General features: G+C 42.6%; 2 protein-coding genes across 2 annotated transcripts in view; one reads left to right on the top strand and one right to left on the bottom strand.

Moving 5' to 3' along the window:
* The window catches only part of ARG2 (arginase 2), a 36,758-nt gene extending 34,353 nt beyond the window's left edge, over positions 1–2,405 (top strand). The window contains exon 8 of the mRNA XM_040226224.1: positions 1,929–2,405. Coding sequence (XP_040082158.1) covers positions 1,929–2,134 — 206 coding nt within the window. The 3' untranslated portion in view covers positions 2,135–2,405. The remainder of the gene's footprint in view (positions 1–1,928) is intronic.
* On the bottom strand, positions 2,365–20,072 carry VTI1B (vesicle transport through interaction with t-SNAREs 1B). Its single transcript, XM_040226228.1, has 6 exons — positions 19,550–20,072; positions 9,944–10,002; positions 8,140–8,331; positions 5,781–5,954; positions 3,902–3,963; positions 2,365–2,696 (listed from the first exon to the last, which is right to left on the bottom strand). Exons 1-6 carry the CDS (start codon positions 19,662–19,664, stop codon positions 2,600–2,602), a joined length of 699 nt encoding a protein of 232 aa, XP_040082162.1. The 5' UTR covers positions 19,665–20,072; the 3' UTR covers positions 2,365–2,599.
* Between the last annotated feature and the right edge of the window lie 525 nt (positions 20,073–20,597).

Here is a 20,597-nt window from a genome sequence, read left to right as displayed (position 1 = left end):
AGATGAATGGCTGACAGGAAGATCAGTAAACTGCAAGCTAGGGGATCAAGAGTAGCTACAAGAGAATTCCCTGGTGGTCCAATGGTTAGGACTTACTTAGTGCTTTCACTGCAGTGGCTGGGTTTGATTCCTGATTGGGGAACTAAGATCCCACAAGCTTCGTGGTGCAAAAAATTAATAAAAATTTTTAGAAAAGAGTAGCTACAAGAGGTTACTGTCCCCAAACTCATACTCATTTGCAAACACTTTCCATTTCTGACAGAAAACTCTTGGTTTTAAGGTTACTTTAAATGACCTCTCATTACAAAATTTAAACAATTACTGAATGGTACTTCAATACCACCTTATGAAATTGGGGTTGAAATAGCATAAAGTCCCCAGACTGAAGAGTCGAGGACTACAGGAAACCCTTGACTAGCTGGGATGGGAAATGAAAGTTGAGAAATGGTCTCCCTGGCTCTGGAGCCTACCAGAACTACAGAAAGAAGAATGCTTGTCAATCAGATCTGATGGGACCAGAAAATCTTATTCTCAGACCTGCAACTGAGATGCTGTCAGTTGTCCTTGGCTGGTGAACCTGGAAGTTCAATTCTCCATTCAGGTTCTCACTGACACCACTTAGAGCAGAGATTAGTAACCTCTAGCACTTAGATGGGGGCAGTGGTCATACCCTGTACCTCCCTCCCCTGCTGCAGTGTTATTCTATTCCAAAAGGCTGTCTGTCCTAAGACTATCAACTAGATAAAGCAGTTTGCTTAATCTACAAGGTGGCTGTAGTCTAGAAATATGGGTAGTATATGTTTTTAACAGTTTGTACCCTCCTGATTTACTTCTGGGCTATGCAAAAGGTCCACATTTAGTAGGTGGAAATTGGATACAGATGCGTGTGCAGGGACTGGTGGACACACCTGCTCACTGTAGTTCTGCATGGTGCAATGAACTCCACATTGCTCCTAAGGGACGGCACACTGTGCGGATGTACTAGCATTGAATGTACATGTACTAAAATATAATATCCATAAGTCATTAGGTATATCCATCCATGTATCCAGGCTTTATGGCCACCCTAAATATTCAGATACTTGTATACTCCAATCTAGTTTCTTCTACTGACTCTTAAAGGAGGTAGATTAACTTCATCCAGAATAAACAACTAAAAATAAACACCCCAGAAGTAGGGCATATATATGTTGACGGGGAGGGGCAGAGGGCAGGTCTAGATAGGTTCTTTTATGGTCTAATCTTCCTGCCTCAAACCCGTTGGCACAAGTACCCAGACCCTTACAGAAGGTAACTGGAGTTCAAACTAAATATGACCAAGTGCAAGATACTGCATCAGTCTGAAGGGAGACCTAAGAACTGTGTCATACATGGAGCCTGTCCTCCATGTTCAAACTTGCAGGGGTGAGAGTAAGATATGCAGTGTAACAGCTATACTTTAGGACACATGGTGCCTTAAAAGCTACACAGCGCCAGAGTTCAGAAGTCGGAATAGAGTGCCGGCTAGTGAGACGTGAGAGATTTCATCACACAACTACCGGCAGGCATCTGGCAGGTCCCTAGAAATACTGGAAATGATACATTTTTCCCAGCTAGATTGGAAACTCCTACTTGCCACCCCTGCTTACCCCTCACCCCAGCCTTGCTCATCCTAACCAGAAAGCCTGTCAGTCATGCCTGTTATGTTATTAAACAGGGATAACTGACTTAATTACTTTAAAGGTTTCTTTCAATCCTACTCCAGCATTACCAGTGTTTCTAACTTAAATTCATGCCCAAGAGGATGAGGGGTAAGGGCCTTCCCGACAGTGGGTAATTTTCTAGTAGCAAATGACCCCTTCACCTTGGTGTGTTCTACCCAGGGGGGACGACCCTCACTGAAAGGAGCAGCTAGGAAGTTTTCTTTTTGTACTGCTTTGTGTTTTCAGGGTTGCTCTCGGCCCTGGATCTCGTTGAAGTCAATCCTCGGTTGGCCGTGTCAGAGGAGGAGGCCAAGGCTACAGCCAGCCTGGCAGTGGATGTCATTGCTTCGAGTTTCGGGCAGACGAGGGAGGGAGGGCACGTTGTCTACGACCAACTTCCTACTCCCAGCTCACCAGATGAATCAGAGGGTGAAGAACGTGTAAGAATTTAGGGAATACTGTTTGTTGACACATGTGTCACAGTGGGCATTCCAGAGCCGTGAGGCGTTTGCGGTGACAGATACTGAATGATCAGCTGGGTCAATACTGCCTTAATGAGAACATTTGTGCATTCTCACAATTATAAAGTTTCCTTCCCTTTCATTTTGGTGACTGAAAACAGTACTGTACATGTATTTGGTTTTTTGACGCTCACAGGGTATTAATATGTTGGAGCACTGTGTAAACTTAAAGAAGTCATAAAGGACATTTATTACCTTGGTATATCATACTGGTCTTATTACTGTTCCTTCACATTTCAGTGGTCTTCCGTCTTCCTCCCTCCACCCACAGTCTGGCTATACAGTGCCTTCTCGAACCGCTAGTTCACAGCAGCAATAAGATTTTTTTCCACACCTCTAACGCCATTCATTCACAGAGTCACAGTTCTGGTCCACAAACCCTTCCCTATAGGAGGTTTAATGCCTGCGAAAGAATTTGTAATAAACCAGGCCTCCCAGAATGGCTAGCTCCAGTAAGATGACGATGGAAAGTAGCAGCTTGTTGGTTGTCACTCTACAAAGAGAAGCAAAGTGGGATGTAGTCAGAACTCTGGGCAACCTTATTTCTTTCCATTCTTAATACTGAGGAGTTTGACCTGGGGCCAAGGCAGGATACTGTGAGGCAGACTGAATTTTTGTTTGATCATGTAGCCACTTAGTAACCTGTAAATAATTACTACTATCTACCTCACAAAAAATATTGAAAAATGGGGCAATAAGGTACCAAAACATACAAATGTTTTCTAAAATGTTTTCAAATAGTAATTAGTACTTCACTTTAAAAGTAGTTTTTCTATGATGGGCTAATTAGAAAAATATTAAATGTACATGTGAAAAAGGATACCATATTTTAAATCAGTTGAATCAGATTTCAAAGTAGAAGTTCACTACCTAACCATCTACAGCCGTGAGGACACATTAGGATAAGGAGTGGCGGGAGACTCCAGGGTCCAAGTCCAGCTTGGGTACAAGGAGGTGGTCCTGCTTTAGGATGAGTAACTAGAAGCTGGGAGTGCCTTTCAATGTCTTCTCAAATTTCTTGCCTTTCTTTCTCTATAAAGGTAGAAATTTTTCTGACACTCCTATATTCTTTAACACAAAGAATCGAAATCGGACATTTCTTCCTGCTCCACAAGGAACTTACCACTGTTTTGGAAAATCTCACTCTCTTGCTAGTTCCATGACTTGGTTATAGTCTCATTCATACTACCTACACCGACTCACCCCCCAAATTCAGCCTCAGTGCCAATACTTCCCTTCTGCCTATGGCTCTGCTGCTGTCAGCACTTACCTAGAGGGTTTTTTCTCAAGTCAGCTCCTTGCTAACAAGACAGAACTCCCAAATAAGGGCTGACTCCCATAAAGGGCAAGCAGAGCCAAAATCAAGTACGAAGCCATAGCAGTGAAAAGTTTTCTAATTAAGTTTTTACAAATTTATTTCCAGGAATATGAAGCTCTGTTCCCATGTGCTGTCTTCTTTAAGGAATGTAAACTAGGATAAAAAGTCCTTCCAGGAGACCAGTTTTCCACGGCTCCAAATCATACCAGCATATATACTTCCAAAAATGGGTTTTTTCCTGGGATACTTAACTATGTGATACTCTTTATTTCTTCTGTTTTATCAGTACCTTTGCAAGTCACAGTTTAAAGCGTTGACATTCTCAGCTGAAAGATTAGAATTAAGAGAAATTAATTCTGTGACTAATTTTTAAAACTTACTTTCTGGACATTGAGCGGAGAATCTTCCGACTTTTGCTCAAGTTTTCACTTGTATTTACCAGCTGAGAAGAGAAAATAGCAATTATTTCCCTCTTCTTACAGAAGTACACATTGTAGAACTGAACCTGAGTAAATTGACGGGTGTTAAAGGGTTTATGTTGAAAAACTCCCAGAAATCAAATCAATTTAAATGATGGCCTCTGTAAATAGAAGAAACTGGAAAGGACAAGATACTTTAATACTTATCAGTAAGGCCTAGGAATGATTGTATCCCAAGGCTGCTGTGAGGAGACCTCTGGGACTGGAGCTAATCCTTCACTGTGGCTACACAAAACAAGGCCTTCAAGTGTACCTTGCCAGAAACCGAAGTAACTCTGAGCAACTTAAGATGTGAATTTCATCAGCCAAACTCCAGGAGAGCCTCCTGAGCTAATGTTTGTTTTTATAGGCTGGTGGATTACCACTTTTGAGATCTGGTTCTTTTTCCTTTTTTCTTTACCCTTTTAAGAGATACTTATATTGAATTATGAAAGGAATTAATCTTTTTTTTAAAAGCCTTTTTTTCCCCCTTTTGGTTGCCTGTTACTAACCTATATAGCTGGAGGATATTTCAACAGATGCCACCTGCCATCTGTTCCTGTTCACCAGTGGCCTTGGTAAGTTGATCTCTCAGCTCATTCCTCAGCTTTTAAATTCAACTAATCCATCTAGTAAGTTCAAAAGTAAAAACAAATAAACCATGCAGTCTGCAAACAAGCTGCTTTCTCTGCAGCTTACTTGAATTCAGTACTTTACTGTGAATTTTCACTGAGGAGGGTGATACCTGACTTGATTTTAAGTTGTCAAAATCATTCTGACTTGATTTTAAGAGTGGAGAATTATGGCTATTAACGTGGGAAAATAACAGCTCAGTGTGGGGATTTGAGATGACTTTCTCATATCTAAGTCTTGCCCACAGTATCTGTGTTTCATTTATCTGCCTCATGCTCTTAATTCAGCATTCCATTGGCAATTTTTAAAAGTCCTTTGCAGATGGTACAGAAAGGAAGAAGTAAGTTGTTTTTCAGAGCCTCTTAGAGTGATATAGATAGAGGCCACAGTATAGTCATCATTTGGCCTAAGGATTTTGTTTTCTCACAGTGATCTCCCTTGGTGTGTAGCAGTAGTGGTGTCAGTTGCTCAGTCATATCTGACTCTGTGACCCCATGGACTGTAGCCCGCCACGTCCTCTGTCCATGGGACTTCCTAGGCAAGAATACTGGAGTGGGTTGCTGTTTCCTACTCCAGGGGATCTTCTCGACCCAGGGATCGAACCCGTCTCCTGTGTCTCCTACACTGCAGGCGGACTCTTTACCACTGAGCCATCAGGGAAGCCCATGATCTCCCTTACCTTAGGTTAAGAAGAGTCCAGGATTAAACCTCTATAAATTGTCGGCAGTTCTATTTTATGACATGTGAAAAATAGCCTTGGTTCTAAATGACAGGAAAGCCAGAATCTTTTAAAGCAAATGTTGCTTTCATAAGAATAGCAGGTGTTCTACTAGACGTGTGAGAAACAGAAATTTAGTTCATAATACAGGACCTAATAAAAGGATGGTATGGCTACAATGCTATTTGACAATCTTTAGTAAATGTAGAAACTGGGTTTTATGCAATCTCACACCCCCTGCCCAATGACCTCTAAATCTTAGAAGTAAAATTACTTCCAAGGGATGTGTTTTAGTCAAGCAAATTACGAACAGAGAAAAGCAAAAGAACCTAAAAAATCATACCTTGAATTTGGAACTGTGGTAGCTTCTGACAGCAGCAAAGCATCAGGGTGTAATGGGCCCACCTACTTTCCCCATTCTTGCCCCTCTCCCTATCCACCCAGACTTACTCTACTCTTGGTACGTTCCAACTGGTCACGTTGCTCCCCCAGCTCTTCTATGATTTCTGAGCCAATCTGGTCAGTCTCTGCGGCAATACGATGAGAACGCTCAATACTCTGGGTGGCCCGGTTCAGGCTGTCAGTGCCTTGCAGAAGCAATGCCCTTTGAGACTGTAGCCGATTCTGACAGGAGTACGGAAGGGAACTGTTAGACTTCTTCCATTATAAATGAATTTATAAGAAGGGATATAATGTGCAGTAATTTTCATTACTTGTAAGACAATCCAAGATGCTAATGAATCAGACTATAAGAGAACCTGGGGTTCAATCTAGGATCACAATGCCTCCCAGTCCACTGCTTGTTACACGTAAGTGAGGCAAGGAAAGGATTCAGTACACCAGAGCATCTTCCTTGTGCTCCTGACGAATCTGAACTGACTCATGTGCTTCCTGGACTAACAACTTCTGAGAGGCAATGGCCCAGATCTGGGATGCAGGAGCTACCTGAAAATGCATACATCTGAAAATGCATGCCCCATTTTGATAGGGCAAACCAACTAAACTCTACCGCCTTAGAGATAGTGTAATTCACTGAAAGTTCCCACTGATTGGTACCGAATGGCCACAGATAAGCTATTCGTTTTCAGCACACACAGAAATCACTTAAAAGTGTGAGAGACGACTGCTCTCTGGAAAAAAGTAGCTACACTCTTGGTAAGCATCCAAAGAACTTTGCCTCAGGCCAAACACAGAAAACAAATACTGAAGTTGTTACACTGGTGATTTGCTCTCAGGGGAGGTAGTATCTGGGGCCAAGTAAGCACCCTATTTCTGAAACTCCATCAAAGTATTATTCCACCTGTTCCTAAGCACAGGAGGCATGAGGACCCAAGCAGCCTTTGTCAGGCCAGAAATAACTACTGACAGAAATGGAGGCAGCTCTAAGTTCTCAGCTCTTCAGAGCATACATGCGTACAAATTCTGGAAAAGGGGTCAGCTCACAAGGCCTATTACTGAGCAGGTGACCATTAGCACTTGATACCACCATTAAGAAGCTGAAAAGATGTGTTTCCAGATCAGAAGCAACAAGAAGGCTTTTTCACTTCATATATAGCATACAGACAAGTGAGTGAGGAAACCACTGAATGAGGCTGAAATGACCCCAGTTTACACTGGCTTAAAAGCAGCAGGAAAACAGCATTTTTAAACATAAAAGATGAGGATTTTCAACTGATTGGGCTTAAGAAAGAGCAGGGAGAGACAGTAAGGTCACATGAATCAACCCCAGATTTGGAACATTAATTCTACTGAAAGTACTTTATATACCTATATTGTTTTTATAATTTCTGAAACTAATAATTTTAAAGCAAAATTATTGCTTGGAATTATCTTCCCCCCTTTTGTTTTTGGGGCTTTTTGGGTCACAGATGACCAAAGTCACTGTACACCTTTCATCTCACTTTTAACAAGCGCTACTTGCCTGCGTTTTCCCACTCTCCTTTGAAAATTTTACATCATTCTCAAATACTCTAGTTTTCACATCAGGAATGTCAGGCCATTATCATTTGAATATCTCTTAAACTATATTTAGGATGCTTCATGAAATAGGATTTGTTTAAACAGCCTTTCTACATCCATACAGTCTGCACTAGTGGGCCCCCTTCCACTTCTCTCCCACATTACCAGCCAGGCCATTTCTACTTTGTGCTGTGGAATATAGTCCCAAATGTAACACATGAAATTTAACCTTTGTGAAGCTTTTCTCCTTTACCTACCTAGCTTCTTTAGACAGTTTGAGAATACACATCTTCAATTTAGCAGTCTAATTTTATAAATGAGAACACTGGAGGCGAGAGAGGCAGCCTGGCTCACTTTCTATTATGATGGAGTAAGGCGTCAGCCCCCTTACTGAGAAGCATCTTGCCTTCTCTACTGTATCTGGGCTATTGGGCCATCTTGATACAAATGTAAGGGAAAGCATGGGTTACTTTTATAACAATGCTCTGATAAGTTAAAATCCTAACTGAACTCTGGGGGGATATGTGAGAAATAAACTGGATTGATGAATCAGACTACAGAGTCCAGGTATAATATGAATACGTAACACTTGTTTATCACCACTACCCATCAAGCACTGTTTTATATATAAAGGATACAAAAAAATCTAAACAGGTAAATTGCTTGGAATGATCTGCATTAAATTCAGTAGAAGTAGGCACCCAAAGGGAGAAGGGAAATTGGATGCAAGAAAGAAGATGGAAAAAACCAGGCCTACTTGCAGAGTACTTGTGGAGTACTTGAACTGTACTCCACAATTCGGTTAATCATTGTGCCACAGACCCACAGGACAAAGACGGCTGAAGCTCACCACATGCTCGTTCTCCACAGCGTATGTGCCATATTTCATGTCTCCTCGGGCCCCAGGAGTGGCTGTCAAAGGCGTACTTCTCACTTCCCGATGGAGTTTGGCAAGGTCCTTCCGGTAGGTTCGCAGCTTAGACATCATAGGGTTACGAAAAGATAGGGGTGCATAACGCAGTTCCTCTTCCATCTCTGCCAGCTAAGAAGGCAGAAAGCAGTGAGTAGATGGCCTGCTTCTATTCTCTCTCATATGGGTAATATGTCTAGTTTGGACTAATCAAACCACAAGCAATCCTAAATAAATACTCAACATGTGGCCCAGGAGGGCAGGGACCACATGTGACACCTTTACTTCATTACTGAGTGCTTGGCACAGTGCCCAGCAGGCACAGAACAGGTCTTCAAAAAGTATGTGATGAATGAGTGAGAAAACTAACAAGTACCTTATAGCTTATTAAACATTTTGACATATATTCTCTCATTTAATCCTCACAACAGATCAAAAAGGTAGGAAATACTTTTACTTAATATACAAGACTTGCAGAAACCTGTTCAAGATTACATAAATCAGGATTCCAGATCTTCATACTCTTCAGTAACCAAGTTCTTAGCCTGTTATGGTCCAAGTGCTATCACGAAGCACTTAGGGACCTACTGTACTAAAAATGATTAGGGGTATGACATCAAGGTTCTTCCCTTCCTCCACCTGAAAATCAACTGTTTGTGTCCATGTGAGAATAACCAGGGGTCCAGATCATTTCCATTTTTCTGGGACAAGTAAATTGTAACACACAGACTCATTTGTAAGAGGCCATGAGTCATTTTCTTCTGCTTTGGATGGCTAGAGTAGGACTAGTTAACTTTAGAAAATGCTACCAAGATGTTAACTGAAAAAGAGGCCTAGCTCTGTAACAGATATCACAGATATGCCCAGTAATGCAGAGGTATTAGAAAAGTTTCTGGTACTCCCATTATGAAGGTGATAGTTTCCATAGTCTGGTAGGCTGATCCTCCTTCAAATACATGCAGAGCAGAAAAAAAGGATGCAGATGGGCTTAACTTCTCAAAACTTCATTGGAATAAAGGAGTTATTCTTCAACAAACAATAAAGTTCTCTGGCTTAAAAAGAATTCTTCAGTCTACTCTGGGGTAACAGATACTAGAGGCAACTATTTCTCTGGAGTGCTACCAGAGACCGAAATTTTAGCTCCAGCCTCCTAAAAGGGTTTGCCAAAGCTAGACACAATGTGATGAAGACAGAGGACCCTTACTTCTAAAAGGTAATAGCAAAAATTGCCTTTTTTTTTTTTTTTTAAAGAAAAGTCACAGGTTAAATGAAGCAGTTCTTAAACTGCTTAGCAACCTGGACCAACTTCTGATAAGCTTAGGGTCCTGACTGAGAACTCATCCTGACCATGCATGCCTTGCCCAAGGTACCAAAACCTATTTTTCTAAACAAGGCAATGTGAGTAGGAACCACCTCTGAGCTCCATTTTCTGTGACAGTAAATTTAACAAAGGAGAGTAAGTTATCTTAATGGCCAGCTTTTAAAAAGTGCTTTCAAAAGGCCACCCAGGTAAAAGGAGAATGTCCTTATTGTATCAGCAATGTTTTATCAAGGACTCACAGAGGAATCTTCAAGTTTTACTCAAATACCCATCCCCATCAACTGGCCTCATTTAGTAAGAAATAATCAAAACTAAGGTCAATAGACAGGAACAGTTAAATCTGTGATCATAATGTCATAAACATTACTTCTGGCAAAGACCAACAAACAGGAAGAGGAAATAAGGACTTGTTCCTGTTCTCACCGTTTCATTTGCTTCCTGTTGCTTTTCATCGAAATCTCTGATCAACTTCTTCTTCTCTTCTGGAAAAGATAGATGAGTTTTAAATACTCAATCCTGCTTCCAAACATTTATTTGTAGAGAACATACCCTCTGCTTAGAATATATTCCCCATTTCCTTTCTGGGGGTACCCTACAGTACTTAATCACCCCTGAAAGACATTTAGAAAAGTAAGAGAACTAGTTACCAGAATTAACGGGGGCGGGGAGTGGATGGATGGTATTATCACTGGCATTTAAGTGGCCAGGGAACAAGAGTACCTATGCTAGGGACATTCCTGTGTAACAATGATCTGGCCCCAAAGACCAACAGCATTCCTACTAAGAAAGAAAACAGGTCTAATTATCGTCTATCTTTTTTCACCAACCCTAACAAAGGGACCAGGCTCGCTTTGATCAATAAGAATGTTTAACAATACCAGTTCTCTGAAGTCTTCATCCCCACAGTAAATCACATCTCTACATTAATACTTATCCACTGCTTTTCTGCAAAATATATTCAAAGCCCACCTACTTTGCTCTCTGGAGAGCCTGCAAGGCATACAGCACAAGTTTCTTAGCCATACCCACTGGCAGTGGTATAGGAAATGATCTAAAATACCACTGACTCACACAGGGGAAAATGTCATTCCTTGTTCAGTCCTTTGCATCCTATCATTTTAGTTCTAGTATGTCTTTAATACCTAAAAACTACTAATCTCCTCTTTAAAAAAACAGAACAGGCTTTAGCCTCAAAGCAAGGACTAACTAAACAAGCACTGTTTTGTCTTCATTGTAGCTTTTCTGACCATATAGCTGGGTTCTATAGATTTTCCATCTAAGGCAGTGATATAAAGTGTCCTTTTAAAGTAACTTTATATGTTAAATAAATGCATTTTACATGAAATACTGATATAAAGGAAATAATTACAGTAAAAATGGTGCCTAGACACACCACAACGATGAAATGAGTACCTGGTAAACTTTGTATGGGGGGAAGTGCTGGGGAGTAAATGAGCTTAGGTTTTGGTCTTAGCTTTGGGCCTAACTCAACATGTAAGCCGGATAATTCTCTTCATCTTTTTGGGACCTAACCTCCCTCCTCGGCTAGGAAATGAGGAGGCAAATCACACCTAAGAAGGAAAAATTAGCCCTATTTATGAGGAGTTTGTTGTTTTTTTTTCAAATGTATACAGCAAAATGAATGTTCTCCCTGGAAATCTACACATAATCTACTTATTACCACAAAACTGTCACTGTTTATAATATTTTTTGAACTCATCTTTTGGGATTACATTCACAATCTGGGATACTTTTTTTTTAATTGTGGTAAAATACATATAATATAAAACTTACCATTTTGACCATTTTAAGTGTACAGTTAAGCAGCATGAAGTACATACACAATGTTGGGCAACCATCACTGCTATCCATCTACAGAACCTTTGCATCATCCCAAACTGAAACTCTACACCCAGTGAACACTAACTCTCTATATGCCCTCCCTTCAGACTCTGGTAACCATGATTCTACTTTCTGTGTCTATGAATCTGACTACTCCAAGCACCCCCATATAAGAGGAATCATACAGTATTTGTCTTTTGTGTTTGACTTATCTCGCTTAGCATAAAACCTTCAAGGTTCCTCCATACTGTAGCATGTATGAGGACAGTCTGTGTTTTTCACTCAGTGTGATTTCTAAATACAAGCCAGCACTGCCATCAACTGAAGAAAGAGCAATTTTTACCAATCCCAAGAAAACAGTAGAGTATAAGGCCTATGAAGGGATGGCATGTGGGTACTCAACATGCCGTCCTAAGATTTTCTTGGATAATTTTGTTTACCCTGATTTTCATCTCACACCTTGACTTTCAAACCCAATCCCATGTTGGAAGTAACACCACTGTCATGCTTTATATAGATTTTACATTGTGTTAATCACATAGCACCTAGCAAGTCAGCTGTCCACTACTTTTTAATGTAAATCACGTGGCTGTATATAGTCTATATTCTCAACTTGGGCTCAGTCTCCCTCTGAGTAGAGGAATTTACTTTTTCTTTTATACATACCATAGGTTCTAGAACTCTAAACCTTGTAGGGTGCTTCTTAGACACTGTTATTGCCTGCAGGAGTCAAGCGATAATCCACCCTTTACTAAGCTGCATTAATTGTCATGCCCGTTCCCTTAATACGTATTCCAGGTGAACTATTTTTCACCACACTGCTCACAACGCGCCACTCACCCCCTCAAAAGGAGAAAGTTCAGACAAAGCAAAAGGCCTACCTCTTGACCAGCCATGAGGTAACCACCATGAAATTACCACCACGAGTGAAAGTGTTAGTTGTTCTTTGCAGCCCCATAGACTGTAGCCCATCAGGCTTTCCTGTTATGGAATTCTCCAGGCAAGAACACTGGAGTGGGTAGCCATTCCCTTCTCCAGGCATCTTCCCTGACCCAGGGATTGAACCTGGGTCTCTCACACTGCAGGCAGATTCTCCCTGTCTGAGCCAGCAGAAGTGCCAAAGCAGCCTTATTATCCTTGAGTGGGCTGTGTTTCCACCCATCAGCAGTGAGATAGTATCTGCAATCCAGAATGGCTACTTCCATGGAGAGCTATCATATTATTTTACAATAAGCATTCACAAAAGTGTTCAGTGCCACCACTTCATCTCTGAAGAGGCACATCTCCAAATACAAGCACACTCACTCACTCCTGATCCAAGATGACAGAGTTCTATAAGGGCATTCTGGTCCTAGATTTTTCTACGTCTCTGTTAGTCCTAAGTTCTCCTCGTTTAATCTTTGTTAAAGCATATGAATATCTGCCTTCCTAAGAGACAAATTCTAGAATAATTCAAAGAAGGCAGCTGTATAATAAGAATTGGGGTGGGGGGGCAGCAAGGTAGTCCACAGAGTCTTGATCCTTTCACTAACTTCCCTGCATGATTCTGTTATTCTCAGTCTTTTTAGAATACTCTACTCTCTGATTTCATAAGACATATATTCTCCTAGGAGTGCTCTACAGCCTATACAGTTTTAAAGATTCAAGAGATGGAACCCCTACCCAACTGAGAGGTATCGATACCTGTTCCTTTATGCTTTGCTCAGAATTGTGAAATTAATGAATGTTAAGAGCTAAGATGGCCCTCAGAAATCATCTAGTCTAACCTCATTTTACAGTTGAGGAAAACAGAGCCTGGAGAAACTGTCTTCCCCAAGGCCACAGAAAAGAGAAGATGTGTAGCAACACTAGTTACAGAATGCAAGTCTCCTGACTATGGCACTGTACACCATGTACACGATGGCACTGAGGGGCATTTTCATACTCCCAAGGTACACAGGTATAATCTTTTCAAATCTCTTCATTTTTTAGGGAGCTAGAATTAACACTATAATCAACTACAAAACAGCAAGACTGATTCCAGGTAGAATGGACACTGGAAACTCAGAAAGAATGAGCTACTCTAAATAACACTATTCTTGACCCCTCATGTCTTTCCAAACCATTCACATGTGAGTGACTCACTCTGCAGCCGAATGTCTGGTAAACTAGGTGCATGGCAGCACAATGTCTCAGACACGGAATAAAATGGAAACAGCTGGCTCTGAAAGTGCTAGAGGAAGCCCACCTCATCTCAACTAAGGTGGCAGCCTCTCCATCTTGTAGAAAAAGAAAAGAAGGTAGCTCAGTCATGTCCAACTCTTTGTGACACCCCGGACTATACAGTCCATGGAATTCTCCAGGCCAGAATACTGCAGTTGGTAGCCTTTCCCTTCTCCAGGGGATCCTCCCAACCCAGGGATCAAACCCAGGTCTTCCGCACTGCAGGTGGATTCTTTACCAGCAGAGCCACTTGTTCAGTTCAGTCGCTTGGTCGTGTCTGACTCTTTGTGACCCCATGAATTGCAGCATGCCAGGCCTCCCTGTCCATCACCAACTCCCCGAGTTCACTCAGACTCGTGTCCATCGAGTCAGTGATGCCATCCAGCCATCTAGCGGTTTGAATTTTCACAGCCCCAGAATGACTCATCTTGGTCCATTAGAACTGTGCAAATAACTTCAGTTTCACCAGGATCTTTAAATCTGTGACTAATGCTTTTGGTGCCCCCTTGCAGCATTTCTAGGACCTACATCCTCTTTGCAGACTTCATGGTTAACCTGGATCTCACACCATAAAGGAAATTAAAGCATCAGATCCCTCTAAGCCTGGTTCCTCAATTATAAATAAGAAATATAACAGCACTGACCTGTATAGTTGTCTGAAAAAGACAATACACATAAACATGCAGCAAATGCTAAGCACATTAGGGCTCAACAAATAGTGACTACCAGTGTTTTTAAAGTAAATTCCTAGGTAGGAAGAACTAAGCAAAAACTAAATTTAAAGAATATGAAGTGTTGGAAAAATTAAAATTCTGCAGTCAGTGAGTAATTTTACCAACCTGCTACATGTGGCCCTCCATAGTTATCATTTTTTCTGGTTTCCAAAATAATGGAGTTTTGTGTATAGCAACTGAAATTTAAGTGAATTAAAGTGAAAAACTGAATAATTTTACAATGTTCATTGCAACATGTGGAGAGATGCCTTCAGGTGCTACGAAACTAAAGCTAGAAATCATGACTATCGGTACTGACTGGATAAGAATTTATAACAGCCTGAGATATGTGGAGAAACCTCTTCAGATGCTGCAAAACTAAGACTACAAATTACTGTTGTGGGTGTTTAAAGTAATAATGGATTAATAAGTATCACAAATACTAATGGACTGTCACTTCCATACAAACTTCCTAAAGTAGGACACATTGTGTCTGTTAATCCTATCCTTTTTAAAAATAGGTGTATACATTGATTTTAAAAGTGATGACAAGACTATACCAAATAAATAAATAAATAAATAAATAAAATTTAAAAAATAAAAAAAAAGTGATGACAATATGGAAAACATGGTAAATAAAATCACCTTCCATTTCAACATTTCATCACATATTGATAGTTACTATTTTCTTCCCAACAACTCACAGTATTTATACAACCATTCAACAAATATTTATAGAGCACCAAGTATGTACTAGGCATTGTTCTAGGTGCTTGAGTGCTAAGTCGCTTCAGTCATGTCTGACTCGCTTCGACCCTATGGACTGTAGCCTGCACCAGGCTTCTCTGTCCATGAGATTTTCCAGGGAAGAGTACTGGAGTGGGCTGCCATATCCTTTTCCCTCTAGGTGCTTAGGATATATAATTAACAAAACAGACAAAATATAGAGCTTACAACAAAAGAGGAGGGAACGCTTCCAAAGTCTTTTATGAGGCCAGCACTACATCGATACCAAAACCAGAGAACATCACAAGAAAAGAAAATTACAGGCCAATATCCCTGATGCAAAAATCCTCAACAAAATATTAGCAAAATGAAGGGCATTTTCCACCGAAACAGAACAATCAATCCAAAAATTTGTATGGAACCACAAGAGACCACAATTAGCCAAAGCAATCTTGAAAAAGAAGAACAAAGGTGGAGGCATCATACTTTCTGATCTCAAACTACAGCTGATCCTTGAACAAGGGTATGAATTGGGCAGGCCCCGTTATAAACATATTTTTTTCAATAGTAAATTCTACAGTACCATATAACCTGTGGTTGGCTGAATCTGCAGATACTGAGGAACCTTGGATAGGAGGGCCAACAAGCTACACTTGGATTTTCAGCTACACAGAAGGTTGGTGTTCAAGGGTTAACTGTATATTATAAAGCTATAGTAATGAAAACAGTATGGTAACTGGCATTAAAACAGATTCAAAGCTCAATGGAATGGAAAAGACAGCCCAGAAAAAAAATCCTCCAATGTATGGTCCCCAGCATATTTTTGTGCCTCTCTTTCAACCTCTACTCACACCAGCATTCTCCTTCTAAAATACAACCATATGGTCCCATTTTATTTTAGAATCTGTATTTTGTTCAGAATATTTGCATCTGTGTTCATCAGGGATAGTGGCCTATATTTTTCTTTTCTTGTGATGTCTTCTGCCTTTGGTATCAACATGGGCTAGAATTTAAAATCCTTTATTGACTCTCCATATCAAGTTTAGATGTCTTAATGTGATATTTAGGTCCCTTAGTGGAAACAGTGTCAGACTTTATTTTTTTGGGCTCCAAAATCACTGCAGATGGTGACTGCAGCCATGAAATTAAAAGACACTTACTCCTTGGAAGGAAAGTTATGACCAACCTAGATAACATATTCAAAAGCAGAGGTATTACTTTGCCAACAAAGGTCCGTCTAGTCAAGGCTATGGTTTTTCCAGTGGTCATGTATGGATGTGAGAGTTGGACTGTGAAAAAAGCTGAGCGCCGAAGAATTGATGCTTTTGGACTGTGGTGTTGGAGAAGACTCTTGAGAGTCCCTTGGACTGCAAGAAGATCCAACCAGTCCATTCTAAAGGAGATCAGTCCTGGGTGTTCTTTGGAAGGACTGATGCTAAAGCTGAAACTCCAGTACTTTGGCCACCTCATGCGAAGAGTTGACTCACTGGAAAAGACTCTGATGCTGGGAGGGATTGGGGGCAAGAGGAGAAGGGGATGACAGAGGACGAGATGGCTGGATGGCATCACTGACTCGATGGACGTGAGTCTGAGTGAACTCCGGGAGCTGGTGATGGACCGGGAGGCCTGGCATGCTGCGATTCATGGGGTCGCAGAGTCGACTGAGCGACTGAACTGAACTGAACTCTCTGGCTGTGTCTTACTTACCTCATCTACTATTGATCTCCTACACATATCTTAAGTTTCAGTCACAGTTCTGAATATTTGACTTTTTTTTCCCTTCCTTTGCTGTCTCTTCTCACTTCCCCTCTCAGGCAAATTCCCACTCAACCCTTTACACTCAGAAGTTCTCCTTTCTGAGAAGCTTTCCTCTCACTCCCCTATGGCCATGTTAGCCTTTCTGTCACGGTCTCAAAACTACCTTAGGACTCATCACACACTTTGGAAATCTGCTCCCATTTAAGGCAAGAACTCACAGAACTCCCCAGACCCAGGATACTGAGTGATTCATAATTCTTGATAGATGTTTATTGAAAATACTGAATTCAATTACAGAGCATAAGCTAAATGCAAGGGATGTGTTATGTATTAATATATTATTCAGTGCTTAATAATTCATGACAGGAAAGCTTTGGAAAGCCTATGAAGTCGTCTCAGGACAAGAAAAAAAGGATTCAGAGATGACACCCCAGTATGTTTGCTTAATGAAATCCAACTTATTCAACAAATATTTATTGAGGAATATAAACAAAGCAGTGAATAAAGAGACTGAAGGCTGTTGAAATTCTTATAACCTGAGGATATGCAAATACTATATAATACTTACCCACTGAACAACTAAGTGTTACCAGCAACTTGTGTTGAGACTATTTTGTACTTGGGTAGAAATTCACACCTTTTTGATTGTCCTCAGGTAGATGACAAAAGTGAATACAACTAAGTTTTCTATTTTTGGAAACAGAATGTCTGTTGGCATTATTTAGCCTTCCCTGATGGCTCAGTTGGTAAAGAAGTCGCCTACAATGCAGGGGACCAAGTGCAATGCCGCAGAGAGGGGTTTCAATCCCTGGGTTGGGAAGATCCCCTGGAGAAGGAGATGGCAACCTACTCCAATCTGGGAAACGCCATGGACAGAGGAGTCCGGTGGGCTACAGTCCATGCGGTTGGAAAGAGTCAGACACAACTTAGCAACTAAACCACAACCACACCCTTACAGAAACAAATCTTACAAAATTTAAATCAACACCAGGTGAAAAAAATGATCTATTTTTCAACCATGTAAATCAGATCCAATCACTCTCCTGTTCTGTAGCCTTTAACTTCAAGTCACTGTATTTAAATAAAGATGCAAATCTTTCACCAGGGTTTCACACAATCTGGCTCTTTAAAACCTTATCTACTACTACTATTTCCTTTGCTCATTCCACCCTAAACACACTGGCCCTTTAGTTCTTCCTAGAGCATACCAACGGAGAAGGCAATGGCACCCCACTCCAGTACTCTTGCCTGGAAAATCCCATGGACAGAGGAGCCTGGTAGGCTGCAGTCCATGGGTCTCGAAGAGTCGGACACGACTGAGTGACTTCACTTTCACTTTTCACTTTCATGCACTGGAGAAGGAAATGGCAACCCACTCCAGTGTTCTTGCCTGGAGAATCCCAGGGACGGGGAAGCCTGGTGGGCTGCCACCTCTGCAGTCGCACAGAGTCGGACACGACTGAAGCGACTTAGCAGCAGCAGCAGCAGCGGAGCATACCTAGCTCACTTCTGCTTAAGGACTATTGCAGTACTATTCTGGAGAAGGAAATGGCAACCCACCCCAGTCTTCTTGCCTAGAGAATCCCAGGGACGGGGAAGCCTGCTGGGCTGCCGTCTATGGGGTTGCACAGAGTCGGGCACGACTGAAGCGACTTAGCAGCAGCAGCAGTACTATTCTGTCCTCCTGAAACTTATTGCTCCCAAATTTTTGCATGGTTCAGTCCCTTACTTCAAGTCTCTGCTCAAATGTTACCTCCTCAAAGAGGCCTTTCATAGCCACCCAATTTACATTTAGAGCTTCCCCATTCCTTGCCCTGCTTTATTTTCCTGTATGGCTCTTGACATCACTTCCAAATATTTATATATCATCATCGACCCATAAGAACAGAGGTCTCTAAGTCTTTTCACAGCAATTTGCAATATTACCAGCATCTAGACAGTGCCTAGTGCACAGCAGCCTCTCTTAATAACTGTATGTTAAACAAAAGTATGAGTTTCATTCTCATCAGAGTCAGTCAATTCATGTGACCTTAGGTAACAGAGCAAACACTCAAGCTTCCACGCTTCAAGAAAAGCAATGAAAGTCTCATCGGCCTTGCCATCAAGATCTACTTGTTTTAAGGCAAAGAACTATGATAGACCTTCCTATACAGATTCAACCAGAAAACTCAGCTCCCCCAAGCCAAGCTTGCAGCCCACTGCATTATGAAATCAAGGGGCAGGAAGGTCTAAGCAGAGGTCATAAAAGGATCGCACCTGAAGGCCACCATCCTCATTTTAAAGACCAATCCCTCCCCCAACCCCCACCGGCCCCCAAGACTGGTTATGTACACCAGCCTCAAAAGTTATGATGGCTTTGGGGTTTTAACCCTTTTTGTGCTACAGGTCCTTTGCCAATCTGGTGAAAACTATGGGACTCTTTGGAGAATACTTTCAAGCGTGGAAAACAAAATACTGAGAGCCACAAAGAAAACCAATTATACTCAGTTTACAATTTAAGGGTCACAGGTGTAAGCTCTCATGCCCATCTTGCCACAGTGAAAATGAAACGAGCGAACTCTGAAGGCAACAGGGGATTCAAGAGAGAGATGACACTCTGTGATGGATCCCTGGGTACCTAAGTGGCAGCACGGAGATTCTGGACGCCGGGACTCAGCCAGCCCTAAGGGGCGTGCCTGAGGATGCCAAGCGAGGAGATGAGAGGGTGGGTCCGGGAAGGAGGTGGGGGCTCTTCCTCGCGGTGCTAGCGGAGCGCTGTTCCCGCTGGCTCATCCCGCCCCCACCTCACCTGTCCCTGCCATCCCCAGGAGCCGCTCCGGCACCCCTCGCAGGTCTTCATGGAGGCCGCGGAAGATCTCGTGCAGTTTCTCGAAATGCTCCGAGGAGGCGGCGGAGGTGGCCATGGCGCAGGCCGCTCTCGAGCAGCGGGCGCCGAGATTTTGGGCCCAGGGCCCGCTCCTACTCCGCCGTCAGCCGCCCAGCCCCGCAGGCATCACGGCGACCGCCGCCACAGTCGCCCGACGAGGCGCTTCCGGGGCCGCGGCGGGGTCCTCTGGGGCCGGAACGCCCACCCCCTGCATGCCGTCACTGACGGCGCGCCGGGCGCCAAAGCCTGACAGAAAGTTAGTCTGGCTCCGTTGCCCGGGAGACTCTTGAAGGGGCGGCGGCGCTTTGGCGCGAGCGGCAGTCTCGGAACCCCAGAAATACTCAGTCCGAGGCTGTAGGGAAGCCGGATGGCGGAAGGAAAACATGGGCACCCGCGGGCCGGCCGACGCGGGCGCCTCTTTCCTGGGCCCCGCCTTCCGGCAAGGGTGGGGGGGGGCGCTGCAGTGCATGCCGGGGGTTGTAGTTCGGGGGTTGAAGACTCTCCGACTCGGAAGTCACGAGTTACCGGGGGCTGTGGTCCTGCTGTAACGACGGCAGTCGGCGTGACCCTGATGCGCAGCGGTTAGGGTATTAGTTGGCACCTGGCTGTCGTCGTCATTATCGTCGCACTGTGTGACTATCCTGATTTCCTCAGTTCACATTCCGGCTGTTAGCTTTCAGTTCTCATAAGATAGTTGGACCAGGTGCCTGCCTGCCCCCGAGTTGAAAGCACTTTTACTGGGGAGCAGGTGACTGGAGTGACATGCTTTCAGGAGTGGCCCCTGGACAGCAGTGTGACCCCTCAGATATGCGCTCAGCCTCTAATTTGGGCTGAGCTCATATATGGGCTTGCTCATGCAGTCATTCACTCAGCAGGTGTTTGTCAATTTAAGCGTAGGCTTTATGCTGGGTTCTGGGCATGTGTTGGTGAATAAAAGATTCATCCTCTGCGCTTGGATAACTTATAATGT

The sequence above is a fragment of the Oryx dammah genome, unplaced genomic scaffold, assembly GCF_014754425.2.
Source record: "Oryx dammah isolate SB20612 unplaced genomic scaffold, SCBI_Odam_1.1 HiC_scaffold_26, whole genome shotgun sequence".
Lineage (NCBI taxonomy): Eukaryota > Metazoa > Chordata > Mammalia > Artiodactyla > Bovidae > Oryx > Oryx dammah.
This window is presented reverse-complemented; position numbering and strand designations above follow the sequence as displayed.

Excerpts from the sequence above, each read along its gene's own strand:
- VTI1B (XM_040226228.1), bottom strand. The coding sequence starts at position 19,664 with ATGGCCACCTCCGCCGCCTCCTCGGAGCATTTCGAGAAACTGCACGAG. Across the intron at positions 10,003-19,549 it reads CCTGGGGATGGCAGGGACAG|AAGAGAAGAAGAAGTTGATC; the intron begins GTGAGGTGGGGG and ends TATCTTTTCCAG. Across the intron at positions 2,697-3,901 it reads CTCCGCTCAATGTCCAGAAA|AGTGACAACCAACAAGCTGC; the intron begins GTAAGTTTTAAA and ends TTCTCTTTGTAG.